Raw genomic sequence first — 27,848 nt, 5'->3', positions numbered from 1 at the left:
AGATACAATCTACTCACTATTGTTGCCAGGATCTCCCTACATTCCTTGAAAGAGCCAAGTTGGCTAGGGATAGAGAAAAACCCCCATGACCCCAATAATTGGAAAAAAAGGGAGAGCCCAAATAATGGGTGCTGGACAAATTGTGTTTGGTCGGCCAAAGTGGCCCAGCCCAAACCAACTGCAAGCTATATGCTATGCATGTGGGTGGCTAGCTCGAGAGCACACTAGTTGTACAAGTATGCAAGAACCCTATATGAAGCAGCATAGTGGTGGACCTTTAACAAACAAGATGTGCATGTTGAGAAAGGCTTTGTAAAGTTTAAAGAAACCGCCCACGCACTTGGTAAGACACTAGTATTTGGATGTTCAAGTGTCTTGAGACACTAAACTATCCTTTTCCCAACCAGAATTTTGGATTAATTTTTTGAAGCTTCAAACACAAAAAGAATCTAGGCACTTCAACAACGCAAATGTGGGAAGACCCCATGCAACATAGGTGTAGGATTCAACCACGAAGCCACATCTAATTCGTTGTGTGTCTACATCTTTTTTTGTTTTAACTAGTACTGCCTCTCTCTCTCTCTCTCTCTCTCTCTCTCTCTCTCTCTCTCTCTCTCTGTGTGTGTGTGCGTGTGTGTGTGTGCGCACGCGTGCACGTGTGTGCGTGTGTGTGAGTACGCGCATGTATCGGCAACCTCTCTCTCCACATAGCGCTGTGATGCTGGGGTTGCAGGCCACACTGGCTGGATCAAGGAGGTTATGTGGCCGACAGGAGGAGGGGCCGAAATCCTTTCCCCCAATATAGTTTTTTGTTTTAATTTCTGCACACAATGTGAACGTTCCTGGTGTGGACAATGTTTGGGAGATTGCGAAGTGCCTCCGCGCATGCTGAAGCCACCCTAACTCTTGTCGTTCATGATATCTGCCTGTCCACGTGGATCGAGATATGAGTGTGTACCCTCTCTCATTTAGAGAGAAAACGACAACTTAGAAGTCTATTGACCTATCCTTGGGCTATCCAAACCTAGACGGTCAAATTTGACCATTTCATCTGCTGGAACGCTTGACTGGTCATTGTACATGAATATATATTAGCGACTCACCAAACCAGGAAGCTCAGAGAAAGATGAAGAGGTCGAGGTCGAGCATCGCCTTTTGCGAAGAACATTTACATAGCTCCTGTCTTTGTAGAGATGGCACAGACGTACAGATCTAGGTGAGGAAGGAGTTGTAAAAGAGGAAACCGTGTAGGGGAAATGGCGCAACAGGGGATACAAACAGAGAATCGCAGAACTGCCCCTTGCCTCGAGAGGCAGAGTAGCCGCGCAAGGGCTTCCCTTCCTCCACTCGCCATAGGAAGACGCAGCTTGCAGGAATGGCCCAAAGCTGCCTCAGATGATGTGGAGGTTTCTGGTTGGGCTGCTCCTGCTACTCCTGGTCAAAGGCGTGCAAAGACGGGGCCCGATGTCAAGCTTGATCTTGCTTTTGTGCCCAGAGCTCCCCTTGATTCTGACACACAGCTGAAACGTGACAAATTCGCCTTCTACGACAAAGAATGCTCAAGAGTGGCAAATTACCATATCTACCTCGGCAGTGATGCTGTTGCCAAGAACAAAGATACCCTCAAAGCACATGGCATCACCCATGTCCTCAATTGTGTCGGCTTTGTTTGCCCGGAGTATTTCAAGAAGGATTTCTTCTACAAAACTCTTTGGCTCCAAGACAGTCCAGGGGAGGACATCACCAGCCTGCTTTATGATGTGTTTGATTACTTCGAAGAAGTTGGTGAACTCGGCGGGCGTGTCTTTGTACATTGCTGCCAGGGTGTCTCTCGTTCAACTTCGTTTGTGATAGCATACATGATGTGGCGTGAGTGTCGCAGCTTTGAGGATGCTTTCCATGATGTGAAGGCATCAAGAGGGGTGACAAATCCTAATATGGGTTTTGCATGCCAGCTTTTGCAATGTCAGAAAAGGGTTCATGCGGCACCCATGAGCCCTACCTCAGTACTTAGGATGTACAGGCTAGCTCCATATTCACCATACGATCCATTACATCTTGTCCCAAAAGCAGTGGACAATCCTTCACCAGCTGCTCTAGATTCCAGAGGCGCATTTGTCATTCATGTTCCTGTTGCAATATTTGTATGGATTGGTAGTGATTGTGATCTGAAAATTGCTCAAGCAGCAAGAGCAGCTGCAGCACAGGTGGTGCGTTATGAGCGAACTCAAGGGTCAGTGCACATCATAGTAGAAGGTGCAGAAACGGATGACTTTTGGGATTCCTTGGGCAAGTATGCAGACTTGCTGGATGACGCCGACTCACATGAGCTCGATGCAAACAGTTGTGAGCTGGTTAAGCAGAAGAAGAGAGCTGGACAAACGCAGTTAGAAAGGGCAAGGAAAGTGAGTGCTGGGGAAAGGATTGTGCCCGCATACAGTCCTGATTTCGAGTTATATCAAAGGGCAAGACAGGGGGGTGTTGTACCTCCAGTGCCATCTACAGGGGCAGGTATGATAGGTGCTCCTACACGGATACCAGAGAGGGAAGATGGGTGGAGTGTGCTACGTCGTAAGTTTCTTTCAGGTGAGCTATTCCCCACTAGAGAAATGGCCATGTCTGATTTATCACCGGCATCGTCGAAGGCAATCTCATCCCCTCTTTTCTCTCCAATTTCGTATGCCACTACAGGCTCTGGTGGTGACTCTGTGTCAGCTTCGCCACTTTCCCAATTAAGCATTTTGTCACCAGCTACACCCTCATCCGATTTGACAGACCTATCAGAAGGGTGCGGTTCCCGCCGTAGCTCTGCCTCATTGCAGAATCCTGATGATCACAAGGCATTTCATCGCATGCAGCTGCCTTGCTTAGGTTCAAGAAACGTGAATGATAATGCAACAGGAAGCAAGGCCATGGATGAGTCTGATGGAATTTGCATGGAAAATGAAAGAAATGATATGGAAATGGTCGACACAAGCTCAGAAGAAAGCTGTGCTTGGGAAGGCATCCTTGAAGCAGGGCATCCTGTGCTGTATGCATGGCCCCAATTCAAAAGAATAGATTATATTACTGCTGATTGCTTTAGAAGTAGCAAAGACGTGCTTGTGTTGGCGGTGCCGCAGCAAGCCGTCAACAGAGAAAACCCTGTAATATATGTATGGGTAGGAAGGGAGCTGTATGACCAAGCTGGAGATTTGGACTCACCATGGCAGCAAGTTGGACACCAATTCCTCAAACATTTGAAGTGCCGGACAGGCACACAGATAAGGGTTAGTGGCTGCCTCTATGGGCTTAAGTTGTCGATGCATGCTAGTTGGGTATCTGATGTGAAGTTGGTCAATTGTGAGTTGCAGGTGGTAAAGCAGGGCGGTGAACCAGATGAACTTTTGGTTATGTCTTTGCAATAATGCCCAAGATTTTGGGAGGTGGCGAGATGGAAGTCCAAGGCAGAAAAGGGGCGCTATAGGCTCTCAGAGGTAGGCAGATTTCCTCTGAGGTTTCGTACTTGTATTTCCTGTGAGCTTTCGCTGACTTCTTGTTGCTTATCTTTTGTAGCTGAAGTGGGAACCTCCACTATCATTTTATCTGGTGGGCTGGCAGGGCTGTTGGAAGTAGAAAGTTTTGTAAGTTCAATTTGGGTAATACAGTCTTACCCAGGTCCCTTACATTTTTGAGTGTCAGCTTTGTACATTACAGGTATTGATTGGCTAGATTTAGCACATTTGACCATCCAAAGATGGGGTGTAAAAAGTGTTTACATTTTGAGTTTTGGACTGTCATTGTAAGTCCGTCCTACACCCGTGTATCTTCTTCTAGTCGCATTGGTGTTCACAGGTGCCAAGAGTGGGTGAATGGGTGATTTTTGTTTGTGATTGTGGAAGTTCTTCTTTGTGATTGAGAAAGAAATTCTGACGAGGATCGGTGGTATGGTGTGATGTCTTGGTGCTGTATCGTCAAACCCATCTCATACAAGGGAGCCCGCCACATCAGCAAATGTTTATGTCATCATGCCATGTCACCTGCCACATCACTTGTTCTAATCATCACACACAATCGATGAGTCTTTCTTGTGTCAAGAATTGCACAAACTGCGGGAAGGTTTCTTTGACACTTTCAGTATATATGGTTAATGCTTGTGTAGATGGACTAGAAAGACCATCCACAAGAGACTCTTATACTCAACAGAAGACGCTGTTGAGTGTGAAAATGTACTTAGTTTGAGTAATAATTGCTGTTTTCTCACAGTAGTAAATCATGGTAAAGATCTCCATATGAAGAGACATTACAAGAATGTCACAGTACAAGAATGTCGTTGGTCAGCAATTGATTATGTCTTGTGCATGTTGGTTTATTTGTCATTCTTCTCCTTCCCTGGTTGGTGACACTGTGCTGGTTCCTCTGATCAGGAGCACGGTGTCGATTAACGAGTGAGATTGCTGGTCTCTTTTCTTGATGTGATTTATTTGAGACAGCCCTGTGCACTCTTGAGCACAGGAAAAATGGAGCATCCGTGCTTCTAATTTGAGCATAGGATGATGAGGGCACCTTGGTGGGCATTGCTAGTAGGTGTGCTAAAAATCCGAGCAATCGATAAGATATTCTTTACCTTGAGCATTGTATAAAGGAGGGGGATGTCACAGCGGGGCGGGTGGCCAAGGAGGGAGGGAAGACCTTATCTTGTGAACATTAGTCCCTCTTTGCTGGTTAAGGAGATTTGAGCTCATTGTACTGCATCACTGGGCCAATTGGCAACTTCACATGGTGGTCAGGGGGGCTCCAACCTTTTGGACACATTATTCTCTTGGAATAAAGTCTTGCATCAAAGTCCATCAAAAGGAGAGTATCGCAGTCCATCAAAAGGAGAGTATCGCAGTAGTGCTTGCAAAGTTCCGAGAGTTTCTTGTAATTGTGGTATGACATTCTCCAAATGATACTAAGTATATCTTGTAGAAAAGTTACTTGCATGAATTATATTTGATTGTCGTAAGCGCCACAACTCTATTCACAAGAAGATTTAGAAATTTTCTCATATAGGAAAATGGAGTCTTTCTCAGTGTTTTTCATACAATGCATAACATCATGAACTTTTGCTTGAGAGGCATTGTAAACCTAGCTAGGTACGATTTGGGGTAGGGGAACCCCCCCCCCCCCCCGGCCTGGTGGTCCCCTGCCCCCAATCGTACCTAGCTAGGTATGGAGTGCCTCCCTCATAGAAGCTCATGATGTTGAGGTTAGTCACAATGTGGGGAATAGTGAGAATCTGTCCAAAACTTCTTGTGATATTGATGTGTGCTATACTAGTTTCTGAGATTCTTAAATGAAAAAACCTAGGGGATTACGATGTGTCTTCTTCACCCATGGAACTCTCTTATTGGGAGCCCTTGGCCCCTATCTTTAGAACTCCTTTACTTCACAGCCATTGTTTAGGCCTTATCCCTTATGACGTTTGCCCTTACATTAGTCTCCCTTTGAAGGAGAGTTTTGGTCTTTAAAAACAAAAGTGAGAAGCCTCTTATGAAGAGCTCCAATGTTTTCCTTGTGAAACCTTCTTAAGGTCTATCTTTTCACTTAACAAAAACTTGTTGACAATCTCGAGTTCTTGTTCGCACACTTCGATAACCCAAAATCTTTTTTGGTTCATGAGGTTAGCACATGGCTCAATTATGTAAACTAAATTACGTGGATCAACAACATTGTCTTTTTTTCTTAATCACTTGTGTAAATGGAAAACATGAAAAACTAATTGAACTCATGAATGTGTTGGTAAATCCAAGTTAAAAGCGTGTTTACCAATCTTCTTAAGAATCTTGCAAGGACCACAATACGTGGTGAAAGTTCAAGTGTAGATCTAAATTTGAGGATTTTTGAATGTTCTAGAACCTTCATATCCACTTTCTCTCCTTGAAGGATACTTGTTTTTGTATCTCATTTACAAACTTTTTGTTATGATCTTGAGCTTAACATTACTCTTAGTGATACGTACCATATCATACTATTTCTAAACAAATCTTCAATCGAATGTATGTGTTTATTCGTCAAGAGCATCATGCACAAATTCATGAACACTTTTTACTCATGCACATAAAAGAGAACGAAAGTCATCTCAATTCCAATTTTAGCAAAACTTAGTTATTTGATATGAAAAAAGCTCTCAATTGATGTTGTATTTCTAACATTTGAGCATTACTAACATGATACTCAATTTTCTAGAATTACTATTTTCACAGATTTCTACAGGCTTCCAAAGTTTGCTAAGTCTCCAAGCATAGAGAGTATTTCAAACTTAGGTTGGGCGTTGATTCAATTAGGTCTTGATCCCTTCATACTTTCAAGTTGTGTTTTGTAGTAGAGAAAATCGTGTATCTTCCCAATAGAGATCATCTTTGTACACGCAATCTCCAAAAACTTGCCAATTACTAGACCCTAGCCAAGAGCTCAACCAACCTTTGATGCTTAGGATTGGCAAATGTGAGCAGATTTTATGAATGAAAAGCATATAGTTCACAAATTTACACTTCCACTTGCAAAATATATCCTAATCAAGAGAGAATATTGATTGGTCTTTGGAATATTAAACTACAAATATACCAGCAAATTGAGAAGATATGCCAATCAACAAAAGCATATAGAAATCAACATTAGAAAGGCTGATGGAAACCAAAAAATTCAAGTTATAGAGAACAAAAAGATATATGATATGCACTCAACATACATTGTATAGCATATATGGCCAATATCAACTTATAGGGAGAGTAGAGAATAAAATGGGTTTAGTTAATACACATGTAGATCAAAGATGATGACGGCAATTAGGAGACTTAGGAAATTGAACCGACAATGCCCTTGAGAAGAGTGCATTAATTCTAAATTCGTCAAAAAGCTTCATTACAACAGAAACAACTAGATAAGAAAACAAACTAAATTTCAAGGAAATCTGTTGAAAGGGACGAAGGTGAGAAGAGAACACTTCTTCTTGGCCCAAATATAAAAGAAAGAAAGATACAATTGAAGGAAATTTACTCAAAAATAAAGTCTACAATAGCCAAAAATAGGACCTAATTATTTTTTATTGTTGTCCATGATGAAACAAGCCTGGCGGAAAGAAACTATCCATTAGCTACTAGTCACTGCGAAAAATGAACTACTAGGATTGTAAGAACTAATGTTCCTTCTCTTCATCTTCCGCTCTCAAATGCATTCTTTAAATCTTCAATTCCCTCTTCAATAAACTTTAATGAAAGAGAAGTGAAGTCGGCGTATTACAAAGGATAAGGAGAATGTGCTGATAAGCTATACTTTAAATTATAAAGTATACCTTTTCTAGTAGCCACCAACGATCCATAGGATGTCTTCAAATCTGACTTTAATGTAATTCCCTTGCTATTGAGAACATCAAAATTTTCTTAATACCCGAGGGAACAAACTGCAAAATATGTGAGCAACCTCATCACAATCCTTCTTGAAGGTAGAAATGTAGAACTAGAACATCCTTCACCACAATGTATGAGGAACCATTTTCAGTCTCTTCATCATATAGCAAGTTCGACTCATCAAACAAACATAACTAATGAGTAAAATATCCTTTATCACGTCTTCACTCATAGAGAGACGTAGAACATCTTGGAGCAGCTTTGTAGAGTCATATCAAGTAAGGAGACAAAATCTTTGATATAAAAAATTTCATCGTCAAAGTCACTCAAAGGTTCACGATCATTAGTGTAAGCATCAAAGAAATCAAGCTTTTGGCCTCGAGCCTCATTATATTGTTTCAAAAAGAAAGAAAGATACAATTTAAGGAAATTTACTCAAGAACAAAGTCTACAGTAGCAAAAAACAAGACTAGAAAATATTAAATGTTGTCCATGATTGAACAAGCCTATCGGAGAGAAACTAGCCATTAGCTACTACTCACTGCAAAAATGAAGCATTAAAACTGTAAGAACTAGTTATTCCTTCTCTTCCTCTTTTGCCTCTCAAATGCTTCTTTTAAATCTTCAATTCCCTTTTTGATAAAGTTCAATGAAAGAGAAACTAAGTCACTGTACTCCAAAGGATAAGCAGAATCTACTGGATAAGCAAGCTATATGTAAGATTGTCAACTATAACTCCTTGAGTTCCTAGACCATGTTGTATCCCATGCGACAACATGTGCCAAGGCGAACCCGACAAGTGGGTTCATAACAGCATAATGTATAGTGGACACTAGGGCCCAAAATACTTGCTCCAACATGGCCTTGGCATGGCTCTAAAACATTCAACTGTATTTATATGACTTGAAAAAACCAAGCAAAGCATACTAAAAAATGGAATAACACCAAATCAATAGATGCCTACCTGGAGATTTGAACTGAATGTTCACTTACCCGCATTCAAATGCACCAGAGCACCTTGCCCACATGTGGAAAACAAGCAACATTGCACTGGAAAACCCTGGGTGTTGCCTTTGCAATCCAAACCCGTTGGTTAGAATCTACGTAGTCAAACCCCTTGGTAAGACCCTTTGTAGGAATTGCTCAACTAGTAGGTAAGGATAATCAACATAGTCAACCGTGTATTGAATGATTGAAATCAACTTGAAAAGTTGAATTTTCCCGCTACCGCATGGTAAATTGCGGAATTTGTTCCTTGAAAGTATAATGGGCATAGATGAAACTGTGATCCTCAATGCCTATGGGAAGATTTAGCAATCACCTGCCGGGTCATATCCCAAAACAGTATGTCCATAGACACTCCGTAGTCCTATAGAAGGAGTAAGAAATCAACAAAAGTGAAATGCCTAGCTCATATGGACAGCCATGCTGTCTCAACTAATTGCTGCATTGATACTTCCTTGTAGAGATTAGCTGCTGTGAGTTGAAGATTATCAAAAACTCAACTTGAGTGCCGCACTGGAAACATGAAGTGCAAAAATGACACCCTAGACATCCGTAATGACAAGACTCTTGCTTGTCTAGTAACGTCGATGTTTACTTCCCTGGGTAGATCTATTTGATCTTGAAAACAATCACCCAAAGAATACCAATAGTTAGGTCTTACCCTCGGCCTAACAATGGCTTTTAGCCAGTGTGGCTCATAGCCATTATGCAAATTAGTGTTAAATGGATGACCCGATGAAGACTAATTTGAGTAGCATTTTAGCCACGTTTTAGTTGAGAGTTAGAGCACCTTGGCTCAGGCTGACTCACGAGCAAAACATGTATCAAAAGCTTCTTAGAAGATTTTCATTATTCCCTGAGAGAGAGAGAGAGAGAGAGAGAGAGAGAGAGAGAGAGAGAGAACAAGAGCATGCTGGGCTGAGGAACTTTTCTTAAGTTTTTAGAGTGTGTACGCAAGTTGTGTGCTCTTATGCATCTTATGTCTGAATTGCAGCTTATCGTATAAGCATTCCACAATTTTCCGGTATGACTCTCTCATCGAGAGAGGTAATAGAAAAACAAAAAACTCATTCCGACCCACCTACCATGTAGGGGTTGTGATTGTATGAGGAGGACTTGACATTGACACTTTGCCCGTAAAATAAGTCCTAGATTTAGGTTCCTTTTAGTGTTGTTGTGTGTTGTTAGCAACCAACAATCATATTAAAGAATCCATCACTTAGTCTGTCCTTGATAGAGTTTTGAGTGTGATAGTGGAAGCGTAATGAAGCGGTAGAATTGAATCCACCTCACTAGCATGCCTTGCATGCAGAATTGTAAGCCCGTGTGGAGAGTGATGAACTCAACCGTGAGAACCAAAAACCATGAGTGCCTTGCACAGTTTAGATTGGTAGGGATTCTGTGAGATGATATTCCCAATTGTGCCAATTCCTCGAAGCCTTGCTTCATATAAAATTGCTAAAGCACTTTGCTTTGCACAATGATAGTAATTGCCAAGTAAAGTGTAAATAGGGAAAAACAAGAAAAACTTAAACTTGGCTAACCTGGTCGTTGTTGCTGCAACTAGTTGTCATGAAATTTGGAAGGAAAAACTCATTCCAAAACGGCTCATAACCATATATGCACAAACGCCATCGTATATCCTATACACCTGTCTGGTACATAATGAAATAACCTGCAATATGAAATAACCTGCCAACACATTGCCTATTTCTTCCCAATTTTGTATGCTCATAGCATATGCCAAACGTGGCCAGCCTCAATGCAAGATGTATAAATTGAAGCCTTGCTTCAAAGAACTATGCCTGGCCTCATTGCCAACAAATGCTATTGGCGACAGATGTCATAGCAAAGAGAGTCGACCTTGTCAAGCATGTACCAAGAATGGACCTTGTCTACTTGTACACTGGATTGAGAAGGTATATATGGGTACTTGCTTAGCATGATTACTGTTGTCCTTGACTGTATAGGTTTGTCGTGAACGGCTGAAAACACGGACAAACTTTCCCTAGGAACCATGTTCTTAGCAAAAATTCAAATCCAGAACTTGAAACAATCAGTGTCTCAATCTGGAACAAATGGTCGTCCATGCCAAACACCTTTGCCACCTGCCACAAGTCTAGCAATAGGCCGTGGCTGTCTCCTTCAGATGCTGAAACATTGCCGGTTTGCCTTGCCTTTGGAGAAAACTTGAACCGTTGATGGGCGTGCTCTATCAAGGCACTCAATAGAATCCATGCTTTTGATCGAGATTGTGTGTACTCAAGCCGTGCTTGATGCGGGCTTGCAACTAATAATTGGCCCTTGCCAAAAATGTATGCAACAAAATTTGAATGCTTCAAATAACTGTCACAAGCCGTGCTTGTGCTTGGAGTGCTTAAAGTGTGCTCACCTTTGTTGCATGATATAACTATGCAGCATTTTGAAACATTTACCAAACAAACGGAAAATCTATGCATACCTTGTTAATCATGCGACTCGACTTGCCGTGCCGTCAATCTTTTGCATGATGCATGCTAAGCTTTTCGTATCCATGCAGATGTTTCCTGCTGTTGAATCTCGAGCTGTGCTCAAGGATATACGATTTGGTTGCATTTGTAACCATGTTCCCTACCATGGTAGGTTGTAGCCTTGCCGATCAATGCATCTATGATCCTTGAATCAATAGCAATATTGTCTTTGTTGTTGTCTCTATGTCAGGGTTGTGAAAGTGGAGAGATGTGAGAAAATCGCCCCAAAAACCCCAAAAACCAGGTCGAATTTGCATGCCGACCAGCTGCCTTGCCGACCCTAGTCGTGGACTTCAACCCTTAATTGGGTGTGGGTGCCCCAAAACTAGGGTGGCCAGTCACAATTTTTTTTAAAAAAAATTGAGCTTTGTTTTTGCAAAGCCATGGCGGCGGTACAAGTAGCGCGCGAGGCATAACAGGCGAGGCCAAGCAAAGGGTTGCATGCCGGACTCTGAGACTGTGTCAAAACAGCCTCCTACTGCCCCTGTGACCCTGTTGAGTCCGCCTGCGAGGATTTTTCTACACCTCAACCTTGTGAGCTTCTCCTTGCCAAGCCCCCGTGCACACGATTATTCCTTGCTTCATCTTCGACTCCGATTAAGCGGCCATGCCCGCAGTGCCCCTGTTTTCATGTCAATCTCGACCTTGAACCTTGCATGGCATAGCCTGCAAGCACGGTCTCCTCCTCCATCCCAGCCTGAGAGAGAGAGAAAACTCGCATGAGAGAAGAGATTCCTTGCTCTCACATGAGAGAAAGAGAGAGAGAAAGAGAGAAGCCATGCAATCCCCTTCCCCTGCCCTCCCTTGCTGCTCTCCCCTGTGCTATGATACCAGTGAAAAGGAATAGGGAGATAGACATGCCAATAACCACCCAATCGTACCTATATATAGGCCCTTTCCCCTCCTATATATAGCTCATGTACCGCATGTGTATCCATCTACCCTTGGCCAAGGCCGCGCCCTCCTATAGTCCTACCCTTGGCATGACAGGTTAGCACGTGTTAGAAGCTGGACACACCCTACGAAAAATGACTGCTCTGTGGAATATTATTTTTTTGTAACTATTCTTTGAGAAAAACTGACATTCCACCTTTGTAAATATTGGGGCTTATAGAAGTTTCCAGATTGTATCCCATTTTTGACATTTAGATTGAGTAGATGGTTAAATTGGAACATTAGGGTTTGAGATTGTAAGGTATTTATACCACTTTTGACCTTAATGAGAAAAAACCTTTGTCATTTTAAAAAGAGTTATGTCTATGAGTGAGCGTACTGTGTACGAGAGAGAGTGAGAGTTTCATCTTGATGCTACGCGTGCACCGGTGGTTGGAATCGAGTGCGAAGAAGTGCAATGTGTTGCCCCCGACGAGAGATACACGTCAATACCTACATTGCGAGCGTACGGTCTGGTTTTGCGAACTCAACCCACGAACTACATCTGATGATTCGGTGAGCATACGTTATCCGTTTTCGCATTTCAGCATATCCACGCGTTCACATTGAGTAGAGCTACACATTGGGCACTTTAGTTTTCGAAAACGATGACCTGCAAATTTCGACCAGACATCCTACGTGATTTTGCACCAGGTGTTTAGGGCTGGGATTTTGGTTCACGGACCTTAGGGAGAGAGACCTATTGGTGTTAGTAGGGTCTCCTTCAAGTTCTGTGGCGTTTCAAGAACGTTTGATGGGTATTTGGCTCTTGGAAGCGTTGTAGAAAATCTTCTCTTAAGCACTCTTGAAGGCTGTAGCTTAGACATTGGGTAGAGACCTCTGTAGGAAAGTCGGTCGAGTGTAGATTGACACCCTATGCTTGCTTCCACGCGTCTGTGGGTCGAGCTTCGTCCTTAGCTGACAAATCTTGTTAGGTCAGTTCTTGCTGTGCTGACGTCCGTCGCAGCGTATCCGCCAACATTGGCATTGTTGGCCGGGGACGAAAACCCTATGTAGGTGACCGAGACTAGTCCTTGAGGATAGGAATTCTCTGGCTTTCCAGAGTCTCGTTTTACATTTAGATAGGATCAGAGGGTGGAGGACTCTCTAGGTCTTAGGAGGAGTCTAGGGAGCGAGTGTCTGGCGTAGATCCTTCAACTTAGGTAGACTGAGATAGTTTTAGGTATTAGTTGAGTTGATGAGTAGGAGTTGGAGTGGTAGAGGTGGTGAAAGGAGAGCTTGAGAGTCCGGAGAGGCCAGGAAGCAATCGAACCATCTCACATGAAGAGTAGGAGTAGGGTAAGTAGGACATCATGATTTATGATCTGGAGCACTTCATACATGTTATATTTGCTGTTAGGTTCATCACAAGGTTGTAAAAGACGTAAAAGAGTGTTTGAAAGCTGAAGTGAAGTTCAAAAGCTGGTGTGAGTGTTTATGAGAGAACTGCAGAGCATTAGAATCATTTTTGTCAGAAAAAAAATAAATTTTAAGCCACGAGACATCCTACGCGTAGGATGTCTACAGAGTGATCTAGTGGGAATTTTGAAATTCTGAGTTGACCAGTGTGTTCAAAAGGTAAGTTTTATCCTGTTTTCATCTAGAAAGTGGAAGTTTGACCATATCTTGACAAGATAAGGCCAGATAGACAAAAATTGCCAGACATCCTATCCAAATTGTGCCAAGGCATTATTTTAAGACCAAAACCATAGGATGGCTACATGAGCATGATCTGCATGATTTATTGAGTGCCTGAGAAAGGTTTCATCTCAACTGGGTGAGAAAATTGGGCTTTTAGCAGACTTTAGCATTTTTTGAATGAAAAGGGCTAGAATAGCTAAAATTGGGGTCTTTTGAAATCCAAACCAAAATCTAAGCATAGCATTGAGTTGCTGACATCAAGGGAAAGCTGTGGCTCAAGTTTGGGGTCAAAAAGGCCATATAGACATCCTACGTGTAGGATGTCTTTTGTGTAATTTAGCACTCCAAACCCAGATTTGAGCATACCAAAGTGATCAGCACCTTAAGAGGAGCCCGTACTTTGCATTTGAAGCCATTTTGATCAGTTAGACATGCTACACGTAGAATGTTTAATGCATGAAATTGGAGCCAGAAACTGAATGTGGGCATAGCAAGGTGTTGTATAGCGTGAGACAAGCCTCCTAGTCTATTTTAGTCCAAATTGGAGTTGATTTGACTGGTCGGACCAACATTAGGCTGCCGGAATAGATTTCTGATCAATTGACCAGCTTGTAGGTGTCCAAATCAAAAAGTAAAAACAGCTGTGGATTCTGCACATCAGGGGGAATCCATAGTGCAAAAACCAGGCAAAACAGAGCAGGAGACATCTTACGCGTAGGATGTCTACTGGGGCTTAGTGAAGAGAAAAGCTGACTGAGGAAATACAATGATGTTCCATTTGACTTGAGAGTTCCATAACTTCTTTCAGAAGTGAATTTGGACCTCGTTTGACCTTTTGACGGAGCAAAGATGGTATTAAGACTTTCCATGTAAATTGACCAACATCCGAGGGAAGTACAGTTCCAGATTAGCAGACCCAATCCAAAACATCAGAAATGTATAAAATACAGTAGTGGTTGAGGTCAACCCTTTAGTTACACCAATCATTACTAAGACCACCTCTAATGGTTAAATGCTTTGATTCGATTGCCAAAATTAAACGCTTGTGTACAGGTATATTCAGCGGCAAAGCAAGAAGTTGTGCGAAAACCGATCCTTTGCTAGGTGAGTGGTTGGATTTGTGTTAAGTTGCATTTGCTAAGTTTGATGAATTTAAGATCAGGAAGACACATTCTTAGAGATCAAAAGGTGGTAGGTGATCAGGGTAGCTTAGTGTCCACTGAAGAGAGTGTAACTCAGGCAAGGCTAGATCCATTAGCACCGATCATTGAGGAGGGTAGTGATACTGACACTTCCTCCGATAAATCCTTCTTCATGATGGGTAGTCAACAGCCAAGGGGTTTCTCCAATGAAGGACCAATGCTAGAAGGAAGCACCTCCCTAAATCCTTTGAACAATTCCAAGTTCACTATAATCTTCTTAGAAGGAACAAACTCGAGGGGAGCCCTAGTTTATTCTGACTATCGAGGACGCAAGTGTATTTGTATTGAAGAAAGGCCTGCTCAGAGACTAGAAATAATTCGAGTCTATGATGATGGAGATAGATCCCGAGACGAAAAGGGGAACCACTATTTGATAGTTAGTAACCCTGAGGATTACAACAGATATGGAGATAGCATGGCAAAAGGAAAAATGGTTTCAGAGACTCAAGAATTGCCTCCAAATATTGATCGACTTGGAGCTCTTTTTATGTATGATAAGAAAACAACCAGGGTCTCAACCTATAATGAGCATGTGGGAATTTACAAGCATGAGAGCGAGGGAATAGTCTCTTACTTTTGATGCAAAGAACCCTACCCAAACGAATTACGCAAAGACAAGGTTATTTACTTATTCTCTTATGAAATTGCTATGGGGAAGGATATTGTTTTTGTTGATAGGTACGGGCAAGAATACAAACGTATTCTCCCACAAGAGGTAGAAAAGGCAACAGTTCGAAAAGCATCAACATATGCCCCCGAAGAAGTGCCAAGGGTTTCCTACACCCCTAGCAAGTCGACAAATCCATTTTCAGAAGAGTATGACACAACCTCACATTCTACCCGACAATAGACGTTCAACTACCAGAATCGTCCGACAACCCAACCATCATCACAGGCATGGCTTAGACAGAGTGCAACATTAGAACAAGAACAAAATCGAGATGGTTATCAAGCCGCACGAGGGCTAAGGGATTTACAAGAACCACCACTCTATTCACGGTATCAAGGCGAGAGTAAGCCAAAAACTCAAGGGTCAATAGAGCCTGGAAGACCACCCATAGAACGAGCTCGACAAGATAAACCATCTCTTACAAAAACCGTCAGAAATTATGGCTTAGGAGCACCATTGGGAGAGGAACCTGCCCACTACCGAAGGCCAGAGGAGGTATATAGATTGGGACAAGGAGATCCAATGATGAGATTTGTAGACCATCATAGAATTAAACCTTCTCAGGTGCAAAAATGGGTAAACAAGAAATACACGGGATGTTAAGTATGGAGCCTGATTTACCCTTGTAATTTTTTGTGGTAAAAGCGCACATTTGTAAGGCCCCCATTATGAGGAGAAGCCATCGTGCGTGAAGGAAAATCACTCGCCGAAAACCAAAATTTTCACGGCCAAAAAATCACGGGCAACTTTAGGGGCCTCAGGGACGGAAGCCCCTGAGACTTTTTTTTCCCTCGCCGGAATATTCCTTTTTGCCGGAATATTATGGCCGGACGGCAGCCGGAAAGTGGTCGGAAAATAACCGTCGATTGGCCAGTGGCCGATAGTAGTCAATGGCCGGTGGCCGGTGGCCAGAAGTCAATGGCCGGTGGCCGAATTCAAAAGCGAACTTGTCTTCTCAAGGGCGGCCACACATGGGCGGATTGGAGGGTCTGATTTGGACTTATCTACACAAGGGCAACTATACATTGCTGCCTCTCATGAGAGAGGGCAGCCCTTTTGGCCTATAAAAGGATGTCATTTCTACACACATTTCATAGTGTGAAGTTGATGCAACAAGGTGAGGGTGAGGTGGTGAGAGTGAAGCAAGGTGAGAGCTCCATTAAGGGTATAATCCCTTTGTAAACTACTTCTTGTTTTGAAGTACTAAAGCCATTGAGTGGCTGCTTTCCCGTGGACGTAGCCCACATTGGGTGAACCACGTATATCGTGTGTACTCTCTCTCTCTCTCTACTCTAAAATCTCTTGTGTGTGAAATCTATCTCTCTCCATTAAGTAATCTACTCAAATAGCTATTTAGCTACGTTATATTTCCTAACAACTGGTATCAGAGCAAGGTTTGCTCATAGCTAAGTTATCTCAAGGAAAGGATTCCTTGAATTGAGTGGGAGTTATGGCGGAGGAAGGGAAGCTCAAGATTGGGACGTTCCATGGCAAAAACTACCAACATTGGAAGATGCAGATTGAAGACTATCTCTACCAGTCGAAGGACCTCTATTTGCCACTAGGCGGTCTTGTAAAGAAGCCCGCAACGATGGCAGATGAAGCATGGATTGTCCTTGATCGAAAGGCATTGGGAACAATCCGGTTAAGCTTGGCGTCAACGGTGGCCTTCAATGTTTCGGAGATGAAGACCACGGAGGACTTGATGAAGTCACTTGACGACTTCTACGAGAAACCATCGGCATCCAATAAGGTATTTCTTATGAAGCGCTTGTTCAATCTAAAGATGGTAGAGAATGGTTCAGTTGCAGAACACCTAAATGACTTGAACACAAACATAAGTCAACTTCGATCGGTGAAAATCAATTTCGATGACGAAGTGCGAGCTCTCCTCATACTATCATCTCTACCGGATAGTTGGGACAACCTTGTGATGGCTGTAAGTAATTCTATTTCTGGCACAAATACTCTTAAGTTTGATGATGTTGTGGGTGTTCTCCTAAGCGAGGAAATACGAAGAAGAAGCACAGGAGAATCATCAAGTGCTGCACTGTTAGTGGAAACAAGAGGAAGTCCTAAGGAGAGGTTCAAAAACCAAATGGGTCGTGATCGCTCAAGACGGAGCAAGTCACGTACAAAGTCAGTTCTTGAATGATGGAACTGCGGCAAGAAGGGCCATATCAAGAAGGATTGCTGGTCCAAGAAGAAGAAGGAGACAGAGTCTCAAGACAACAAGCCAACATCGGAGGCCAATGTGGCAGGTAAAGTAGAGCAAGATGCTCTAATTCTCTCATTAGACAATGTGTCTAATTCCTGGATAGTAGATTCTGGGGCTTCATTCCATGCGACACCACACAAGCAACATTTCCAAGACTACACCAAAGGCAATTTTGGGTATGTATACCTCAGAGATGATGAAGCTTGTGAGATTGTCGACAAAGGTACATTCTTTGTCCAAACTGCTAACGAAAATGAATGGAAGCTTAAAGATGTTAGGCATGTTCCTTCTCTTCGCAAAAATTTGATCTCTACAAGACAATTGAACGATGAAGTCATAACATTGCATTCGGAAAAAAACGGTGGAAGATCTCAAAGGGATCATTGGTGGTTTCCAAGGGAGAAAAGGTTGGTACACTTTACTTGTGTACTGCTAGCACGCAACCTTCAGCTTATGCAGTAACTACAGAAGTTGACAGTGTGGTGTGGCACTACCGACTTGGGCATATGAGTGCCAAAGGAATGCAAATCCTTCAAACAAAGAAGCTTCTACCAGGTTTGAAAGAAGTGGACTTAGAGTTCTGTGAAGATTGTGTTTATGGTAAACAAAAGAGGGTAAAATTTCAAAAATCAGGAAATGAAAGAAAAAATATAAAACTTGAGTTGGTTCATTCTGATGTTTGGGGTCCTGCAAGTACACCATCACGTGGTGACTCATTGTACTATGTAACATTCATAGACGATGCGACTAGAAAAACATGGGTTTATGTCATGAAGAATAAATCCGATGTACTTTCCATATTTCAAAGGTGGAAAGCCTTTGTGGAGAATGAAACAGGTACCAAGGTTAAATGCCTCAGATCCGACAATGGAGGCGAATATTGCAGCCAAGCTTTTGAAAGCTTTTGTGCTAGCAATGGCATTCGGAGGCAAAGGACAACCCCAAGGACACCTCAACAAAATGGGATTTTGGAAAGGATGAACAGGACAATTATGGAACGAGCACGAAGCATGCAGCTACATGCAGGCCTACCGCTTGAGCTTTGAGCGGAAGCTGTAAGTACGTCTGTGTACTTAATCAATCGGTCACCCTCAATGGCATTGGATGGAGAAGTTCTAGAAGAAGCATGGACAGGTAAACCGGTGAATTATGCATTTCTCAAAGTATTTGGGTGTGAGGCTTTCATGCACATAGATAGAAGCCTAAGATCAAAGTTAGATGCAAAGTCCAAAAAGTGTTTCTTCATTGGCTATGGAGAAGGAGACTTTGGGTATCGCCTATGGAATCCTGAAGATGGTAAAATCTTAAGGAGTAGGGATGTAATTTTTAACGAACAAAATATGTACAAAGATTACTTGGAAAGAAAACAAACAAAAGAAACAGGTGATGAGTACATGGAGCTTGAGGACGGTGAAGACTCAAGGACTGCAAACGGTGACAATGTGCAACAACGTCAACCAAATGAGGAGCCTCAACCTATTCCCCGAAGATCTACAAGAGCAAGTAGAACTCCAGAAAGGTTTGTTCCTTCCTTCAACCATCTCTTGATCTCAGATTCTGGAGAGCCGTAATCATATGAAGAAGCTATGCAACATGAATCTAAAGAAGAATGGACGAAGAGCATGCAAGTGGAGATGGACTCACTACATCGCAACCAAACATGGGAGTTGGTTGAGTTGCCTAAAGGTAAGCGGGCACTTCAAAACAAATGGGTGTACAAGCTAAAGGAAGAAGAAGGTGGGAAGAAAAGGTACAAGTCTAGGCTTGTGGTAAAAGGATTTTCTCAAAAGAAAGGTATTGACTTCAATGAAATATTTTCTCCTGTTGTAAAAATGAACTCAATTAGGCTTGTCTTAAGCCTTGTGGCTGCTCATGATCTAAATCTCGAGCAAATGGATGTAAATACGGCATTCCCTCACGATGACTTAGAGCAGGAAATCTACATGCTTCAACCAAAGGGGTATGAAGTAAAAGGTAAGGAGAAAATGGTTTGCAGATTAAAGAAGAGATTGTATGGTTTAAAGCAAGCATCAAGACAATGGTACTTGAGGTTTGATCGATGGATGTTGGATCATGGATTCACAAGATGCAACTCGGATCACTACGTCTACACGATGAATTTGGGAGATGGGAAATTCATCATCCTAATGTTGTATGTTGATGACATGTTGATAGCAAGTGCTAAGGTGCAGGACATCAAAGACCTAAAGAGGAGCTATCTAAATCTTTTTCAATGAAAGATCTAGGTGCTGCAAAGAGGATACTTGGTATGAAAATATCAAGGGACAGGACGAAGAAGACAATAAAGCTATCTCAAGAAGATTACATCAAGAAGGTACTAGAAAGGTTTGCAATGAAAAATGCAAAACCAGTTTCTACACCTTTGGCTGGTCATTTTAAACTAACGAAGGATATGTGTCCAAAGACACAAGAGGAGATAGCCTATATGTCTAAAGTTCCATATGCTGCAGCGGTAGGTTCTCTAATGTATGCTATGCTATGGACAAGGCCAGACATTGCACATGCTTTGAGAGTTGTGAGTAGGTTCATGGACAACCCAGGTAAAGAGTACTGGCAAGCTCTGAAATGGATACTTAGGTATCTAAAAGGGACAACAACAAATTCTTTGTATTTTGGAGGAACTGATATTTTTCTAGAAGGTATGATGATGCAGATATGGCAGGTGACAAAGATACTCGAAGGAGCACTACTGGCTATGTGTTCACGATTGGAGGCACAACAATAAGCTGGGCTTCAAAGCTGCAGAAAGTGGTTTCACTTTCTACCACGGAAGCAGAGTATGAAGCAATGATGAAGGCAAGCAAAGAAATTTTGTGGCTTCACAGATTCTTATAAGAGCTGGGATTCAAACAAGACAATTGTGTCTTGTACATTGATAGCCAAAGCGCTATCCATCTTGCAAAGAACTCAGCGTTTCATTCAAGGACGAAGCACCTTGAGGTGAGAGATATCACTTCATACGCACTCTTTTGGAAGAGGGACAGGTAAAGCTAGGAAAGGTGCATACAAGTGAAAATCCTACAGACATGTTTACAAAGGTGGTCAACAAGGAGAAGTTGAGATTTTTCTCATCTTCAATCGGCATTCAAGGATAAGAAGCCAGGATGGAAAGCAGTCACAAGTTTGGTTTGGAGATCAGTCTCCAAGTGGGAGATTGTTAAGTATGGAGCCTGATTTACCCTTGTAATTTTCTGTGGTAAAAGTGCACATTTGTAAGGCCCCCATTATGAGGAGAAGCCATCGTGCATGAAGGAAAATCACTCGCCGGAAACCAAAATTTTCACGGCCAAAAAATCAGGGGCAACTTTAGGGGCCTGGGGGGCGGAATCTCCCAAGACTTTTTTTCCCTCGCCGGAATATTCCTTTTTGCCGGAATATTATGGCCGGACGACGGCCGGAAAGTGGTCGAAAATCCGATAGTCAATGGCCGGTGGCCGATAGTCAATGGCCGGTGGCCAAATTCAAAAGCGGCTTTGTCTTCTCAAGGGCGGCCACACATGGATGGATTGGAGGGTCTGATTTGGACTTATCTACACAAGGGCGGCTACACATGGCAGCCTCTCATGAGAGAGGGCAGTCCTTTTCGCCTATAAAAGGATGCCATTGCTACACACATTTCATAGTGTGAAGTTGATGCAACAAGGTGAGGGTGAGGTAGTGAGACTGAAGCAAGACGGGAGCTCCATTAAGGGTATAATCCCTTTGTAAACTACTTCTTGTTTTGAAGTACTAAAGCCATTGAGTGGCTGCTTTCCCGTGGACGTAGCCCACATTGGGTGAACCACGTATATCGTGTGCACTCTCTCTCTCTCTCTCTCTCTCTACTCTAAAATCTCTCGTGTGTGAACTCTATCTCTCTCCATTAAGTAATCTACTCAAATAGCTATTTAGCTATTTAGCTCTCTCTCTCTCTACTCTAAAATCTCTCGTGTGTGAACTCTATCTCTCTCCATTAAGTAATCTACTCAAATAGCTATTTAGCTACGTCATATTTCCTAACACGGGAAACAAAGATCCTAGGGATCATGTAGCAGCCTTTGTGCGTGTAATTAGAGCTGAAGAGGTGTTAGACTTCCCTACCCAATTTGCAGGGTTTGGACTAACCCCAGAGGAGGATGCTGCTACTTGGTTTGACTCTATGGAGCATAGAGACTTTGAGTCTATGGAGAAGGTGTTTGACGAGTTTATTGAGAAATTCTCACAAAGGGGGATAGCTCATAATACAGTTTCACAAATCCATACATTCAAATAGAAAGAAGGGGAATATGTGCAAAAGGCAGTCCTACGACTAAAAAGATATGTTAAGTTCTGCCCTGTGGAAGAACTGCCAACTCAGTCCAGACTTATGCTTATATTTATTTAAGGATTAAGAAACACAGATCTCCAGAAGGGCTTACATATGAAGAGGAGCACGACGTTAAACGAGTTAACTAATGTTTGGAGGTGATAGCAACATACAAGTGCCAACCTAGCCAAGGCGCCCGTTGGGTCAGCCGGCCAAAGTTTTGATGTGGTCATCTTATTTTTCCAATGTTTAATACATCAAACCCTGTAAAAGCCTAATGTCAATCGTCTATGTCAAGTCTAAGTCAAAGATGTAATTTTTCCAATGATGTATGTAAAGGTCCATGAGAAGTTGGCCGCCGACCACTTTAGAAATCCCTAGGTATATAATACACTAAGGTTAGTGGGAAAGAAGAGATTATTTTTTGAAGATAAGTGACTATTGCGTTATGCACAGAGAGCTTCCTCTTTGCTCAAACTTGTAATCATCGCTTTTGTGGCTATGGTAATCCAAATTCAGTTTTGTTTCTTGCATCGTGTTTCTCTTGCTCTGCTCTTTCATTCAAGTGTAAGCATTCAAAATTTGGTGAAGGTTTCAAACGCATCCGTTTAGGCCTTAAATCGTTGTTTTGAGTGTTTATATGCTTATTTTATGTTGTTTTGACCCTAGGAGAGGCTTTAGGGACCCAAAAACGACCCTTTAGGATCATCCGTTTACTATTTTGCGTATTGTGGGACGAACGATCGCAATCTTTGTACCTTTCCAGAATGCTGTGATAGTAATAGGACATGTTCCTAATAGTCCCCTGTAGATTTCCTTCAAGTTTCGTGCGATTCCGATATGATTTTCATGGTAAACAGGCGTGATGACTATAGAGCTGTATAGAAGAACATAGGCAGATTACTTGGCTGTAGTGCGACTATAGTGCGATTGGTTTGCTTGTAGAGTTAGTAGTTGCATCTCTTCGAGTTCACTTCATTAGGATTGACACCCTAGTGAGTTTCCATGCCTCATCCGAGTCGCTTCCCCTGTATCGATAATTTTATGTTGATGCTTGAGAGCTATGCTATGGACGTCCGTCGCGGCGACCCGCAAACAACTAAGGAGGCTCTTAACCTTGTAGACGATTGTGCGGTATACAAGGAGGGTGAATTCAAGGATCTTGATGATGATTCATCCTCACAACAAAGTGGAAGCAAGTACGCTAAGACAACACCGAAAGGAGAAGTAGATGTAAGCCAGGAGCAGCTTGTAGACGAAGTGCTAAAAAAGATTAAGCTGTACGCCAAGCCTCAGCCTAAACAGCCCAAGTGGTGTGCTATTGGACAAAAATGGACAAACCATGTGACGGAGGAATGTTATTATAACAAGGGGTATGTGAGAGAACGATCTTATGCTCCCCAGGCTCAGGTAGCATCTCCTCAACTTCCACAGATGCCTAGGTATCAAGCATGCAACCTACCAGGACCTGTAGGTGTAGAAAGACCACAACCAGTTTTGGGGCAGCAACCACCCCTACTAGGATTACGACCAGTTGGCATAAGATACACACCAACAATAACCAAACCAGAAGAGAAGGCTTTGGTGCCTATGCATGCATATTACGAAGATCCCAATGGATATGCTACAAATCCTATCTATTATCCACCGGAAGAACCCCCAACGCCAGAACCATGGAGCATGATGGGAGGTGTAGGACCACCAACAGCTGCACAGGCAACAGGAGAAGGAAGATATATCTTGGATGAACGAACATTGTTGTTCATAGCCAACGGAGGCATGGGCGGGTAGAGACATGCATACCAACAAAGAGGGGCTCAAGGAGCACCTCAAAATCCTAAGGGACCCTGCTACAAGTGTGGTGGAGACCATTGGCTAAGAGATTGTCCTCATGATGAAATCATTAGATTCAACACATATTGCACCGAGTGTGGAGTTACTCATTTGATTCCTAATTGCCCTAATAACCCGAGAAAAGGAGAAAAAACTACCTTGAACATGCTAGAAACAGTGCCTTCCAGTGGAGGGTCAGAAAACGAAACAGTAATACCTATTAAGGCAGTGACATGAGCCCAAGCTCAAAGAATGACAAATGAACCCATAATTGAAGAGCCAAAAACCAATGCCCCAAGTTTAGAAGCGAAAAATCAGAGAAGCACTTGGAAAGCTAGAAAGGCGCATATGAAAGCCAGGAGAGAACGAGAGCAAACGGCTCTATGAGAGGAGTTAAAACACACCAAGGATAGATTAGAGCGGTTAGAAGATCTAGCCAGTCTAAGCTCACACACTGCGGCAACCATAGTACCCAAGGAAATAGCAGAACCCAAAAGTTCAGGATCAGGAGGATCAATATTGGCAGAAAAGGTAAATGAGCAGTTAGATGTACTTTTGAAAGCTTACGAAGCAAGACTCAAAAACAACCAAACCCAAGAGCAAAGATGGATGACTTATCCATATGCTGAGATAGAAAAACAGAGGTTGGAAATGTGTCGAAAGATGATGGAAACAACTCAATCCTTGATAGAAAACCTGCTTGGTAAACCTACAAGTTGGCATGAAGTACCAGCTCCAACCCCTATCAAACCAACTTTAGAGGAATCAGTAGACACGAAGGAGAGACTCACGACTGCCTTTGAGTCTAGGAGAGAACCTATCATGGTGCCAAATACAACAGATGAGACAATTGATGATTGTCAGCCTAAAACATTGGTAGAAATGGTAGAAAAAATAGAGGTTGGAAATGTGTCGAAAGATGATGGAAACAACTCAATCCTTGATAGAAAACCCGCTTGGTAAACCTACAAGTTGGCATGAAGTACCAGCTCCAACCCCTATCAAACCAACTTTAGAGGAATCAGTAGACACGAAGGAGAGACTCACAACTACCTCTGAGTCTAGGAGAGAACCTATCATGGTGCCAAATACAACAGATGAGACAATTGATGATTGTCAGCCTAAAACATTGGTAGAAATGGGTAAGGATTGTAACGGTCTAGATGACCTGTGGAAGCAAATCCGTGATGCCAACGAAGCTAACAGGGTGAGCTACCAAATGAATAGCACGAGAAAAGAGAAAAATGAGATCATACCTCCTATTGAAGAATTCGAGGCAGGATCACAAATGAACTTTGATATGCATTCACAAGGGGGAGACCAGGGATCAATTAGTTCGAGGAACAGCCAACCAAACTCGCTAAAAACTCTACCTTCTTACTTAGGAGAGTACGAAGCCAAGTCTGAGGTGAGAGCAATTCCCATCTCAAAGGTTTTCTTCTAACTCTACCTTCTTACTTAGGAGAGTACGAAGCCAAGTCTGAGGTGAGAGCAATTCCCATCTCAAAGGTTTTCTTCTAACAGGGTGATGGATTCACAAGGGTTGATTGAGTTATTGTCCACCCTGGTGGCATGCACAATCACATTAGCTGAACTCCTAAGGTTAAGGCCAAACATGTGGACCACCGTAGGCAAATGCTTAGAAAAATTTGGAGTGAAAGACCCCACCTCGAAACTTCAAGAAGGGATCAGAGAATTGGACAAACCTCAACTAAACACTACGCCAGTACCTTTAAACAAGGTTGGAGAGTATTGCGAGGGAGAAGATGGAAACACCACACTACCAGTAGAATTCCAAGGAATAGTTTCCAAAGCTATTCTTGACAGTGGAGCAGGAGTCGCTATCGCCACCAAGGAAATCTGGAAAAAATGGGGAAAACCGGCTTTGAGATCTACCAGAATGAAAGTCCAACTGGCAGATGGGTTCATGGAAAAGCCTCTAGGACTCTTAGAAAAAGTAATTGTCACCTCGTGCGGAATCGAGTATGAGCATACGTTTGCAATAGTCGATTTCGACAAAAAGAACAATTACGAGATCATCTTGGGGAGACCATTCATGAGACAGTTAAAGATGGTCCAGGATTGGGGTTACGACCACATATACCTCAAACATGGCGAGACTACAACCAAAATATACCTAAAAGACCATAGTTACAAAGATGTTAACCAGACACCAGTGGAAGAGTTTGATTCAGCTACATTGGCAGGGTCTGAACTCCCAGCGTGGTTAGGGAAACCAAAAGAGCTATGGATGTGCGGAGCTTCACATTGTGGGAGCTTAAAAAGAGAGGAATGCATCTTAGAAAGAGCTATTGAGGACAAGGATTATATTCCGGAACCTTTTCCTGAAGATGCCCTAGAACCTCTGGAATGGAAACAGATACTAGCAACATTGGATGTTTGTACCATTACAGATAGCCCAACGACAAAATTTTGCGATAAGGACGGCTATGATGTGCTACCCTATTACATGGTAAGCCTTATACCAGCAGGAGATGAGAGTGTAGAACCTCCAGAACAAGAAGAGTTTTACAACTCCTCTGAGCATCTGGAGGTAAATAACAATGCAGACAACGAGTGTTCAGACAGCTCAAGTGAGCGTGGGGAGAAAACAACAAATATCAAGTTTTATGATTTTGCCAATCAGCACACTGGACGCCAGGAACGCTATAGGAAAAAATGAGTAGAAAACAAAATGAGAGAGAACCTGATGCCCAGGATAAAAGATAAAACTCTCTATCTAATGCTTGTCAAAGCAGAGGATTGTGTAAAAGACCAAATATCAGGCAGATTCTCAAAAGTTCGAAGGGAACGAACACAAAGGAAGTAAAACAAGTACGGAAAGCCGAAACAGAAACAAAATCAAAACAATCTCAACAATCAAAAAACAAGAAAAAGCAAAAGACCAAATTGGAGCATAAAAAGAAATACCAAGAACTAAAACGGTCATTACGAGAGGTATGGACGACTGAGGAAGAAAGTGATGGTAAGGAGGAGTCCAAAAAGGGAAACATGAATGTACCATCCCACTATCGAAAATTCACCATCCACAACAGAAAAATCATAATGACACCACCAGTTAGGGAAAGAATAAACCAGGAATCTTACGATGGGCCGAAAAATGCAAAACAGATAGACCTCGCGGAACCAGGTGAAAAGTCTCAGCCGGTCTATATAGCAACTGATTTAGAGCCTGAAGAAGAAGAACTGCTAACACAAATTCTCAAGAAGTATAAGGATGTGTTTGTATGGTCCTACAAAAACCTCAAAGGAGTTGATCCATCGATATACCAACATACAATTCCTTTGAAATCAGATGCCAAACCTAACAAACAACGTCCTTACACATATAATGACACATTTGCTAAACGAATCAAAGAGGAAATTGACAAGCTGATGGATACTGAATTCATCTATGAAATCAAACATAAGGATTGGGTGTCACCCATTGTGGTTGTCCCCAAAAAGAATGGAAAGCTGCAAGTGTGTGTGAACCTCAAAAAGGTAAATGTAACCACCATAAGGGATAATTATCCCTTGCCGATCACAGAACATGTACTTGAGAGGGTGGCTTGGAACGGGCTTATTCCTTTCTAGATGGGTATTCATGGTACAACCAACTCAAAATTGCAATAGAGGATCAACACAAAATGGCATTTGCCACAGAATGGGGAATATATGCGTATAGAGATATGCCTTTTGGCTTAACCAATGCCCCAACTACCTTTCAAAGGTTAATGACTCATGCGTTCAAATAATACCAGAGAATCTTCTTAGAAATATATATGGATGATATTTGTGTACACTCTCTTCTATGAAAGGAACATATTGACCATTTACAAAAGGTATTTGAGAAGTGCAGAACATATCAAATCTCTCTTAACCCGGAAAATTGCATTTTTATGGTTAGGCAAGGCCACATCTTAGGACATATTGTCTCAAGAAATGGCATAACCACTGACCTAGACAAAATCAAAGTCATAGTAGACCTGCCCAGGCCTACTAATGCGAAACAAGTGCAATCCTTCATGGGACACTTCGGATATTATCGAAGATTCATATATATGTATGCAGTCATTGCACAACCTCTGTATCGTTTGTTAGTCAGTTTCGAATGGACTGAGGAGTGTGAAACTTCATTCCAAAAGCTAAAGGAAAAC

At 42.4% G+C, this 27,848-nt stretch overlaps 1 protein-coding gene across 1 annotated transcript; it reads left to right on the top strand.

The window, feature by feature from the left end:
- Nucleotides 1-1,121: 1,121 nt before the first annotated feature.
- On the top strand, nucleotides 1,122-3,819 carry LOC147434188 (protein-tyrosine-phosphatase MKP1-like). Its single transcript, XM_086490753.1, has 3 exons — nucleotides 1,122-3,269; nucleotides 3,354-3,476; nucleotides 3,556-3,819. Exons 1-2 carry the CDS (start codon nucleotides 1,257-1,259, stop codon nucleotides 3,405-3,407), a joined length of 2,067 nt encoding a protein of 688 aa, XP_086346879.1. The 5' UTR covers nucleotides 1,122-1,256; the 3' UTR covers nucleotides 3,408-3,476; nucleotides 3,556-3,819.
- The last annotated feature ends 24,029 nt before the right edge of the window (nucleotides 3,820-27,848 follow it).

The sequence above is a fragment of the Adiantum capillus-veneris genome, chromosome 19, assembly GCF_014529385.1.
Source record: "Adiantum capillus-veneris isolate H3 chromosome 19, ASM1452938v2, whole genome shotgun sequence".
Taxonomy (NCBI): Eukaryota; Viridiplantae; Streptophyta; class Polypodiopsida; order Polypodiales; family Pteridaceae; genus Adiantum; species Adiantum capillus-veneris.
Note: the sequence above shows the minus strand (reverse complement) of the source record. Positions and strands in the feature narration are given on the sequence as shown.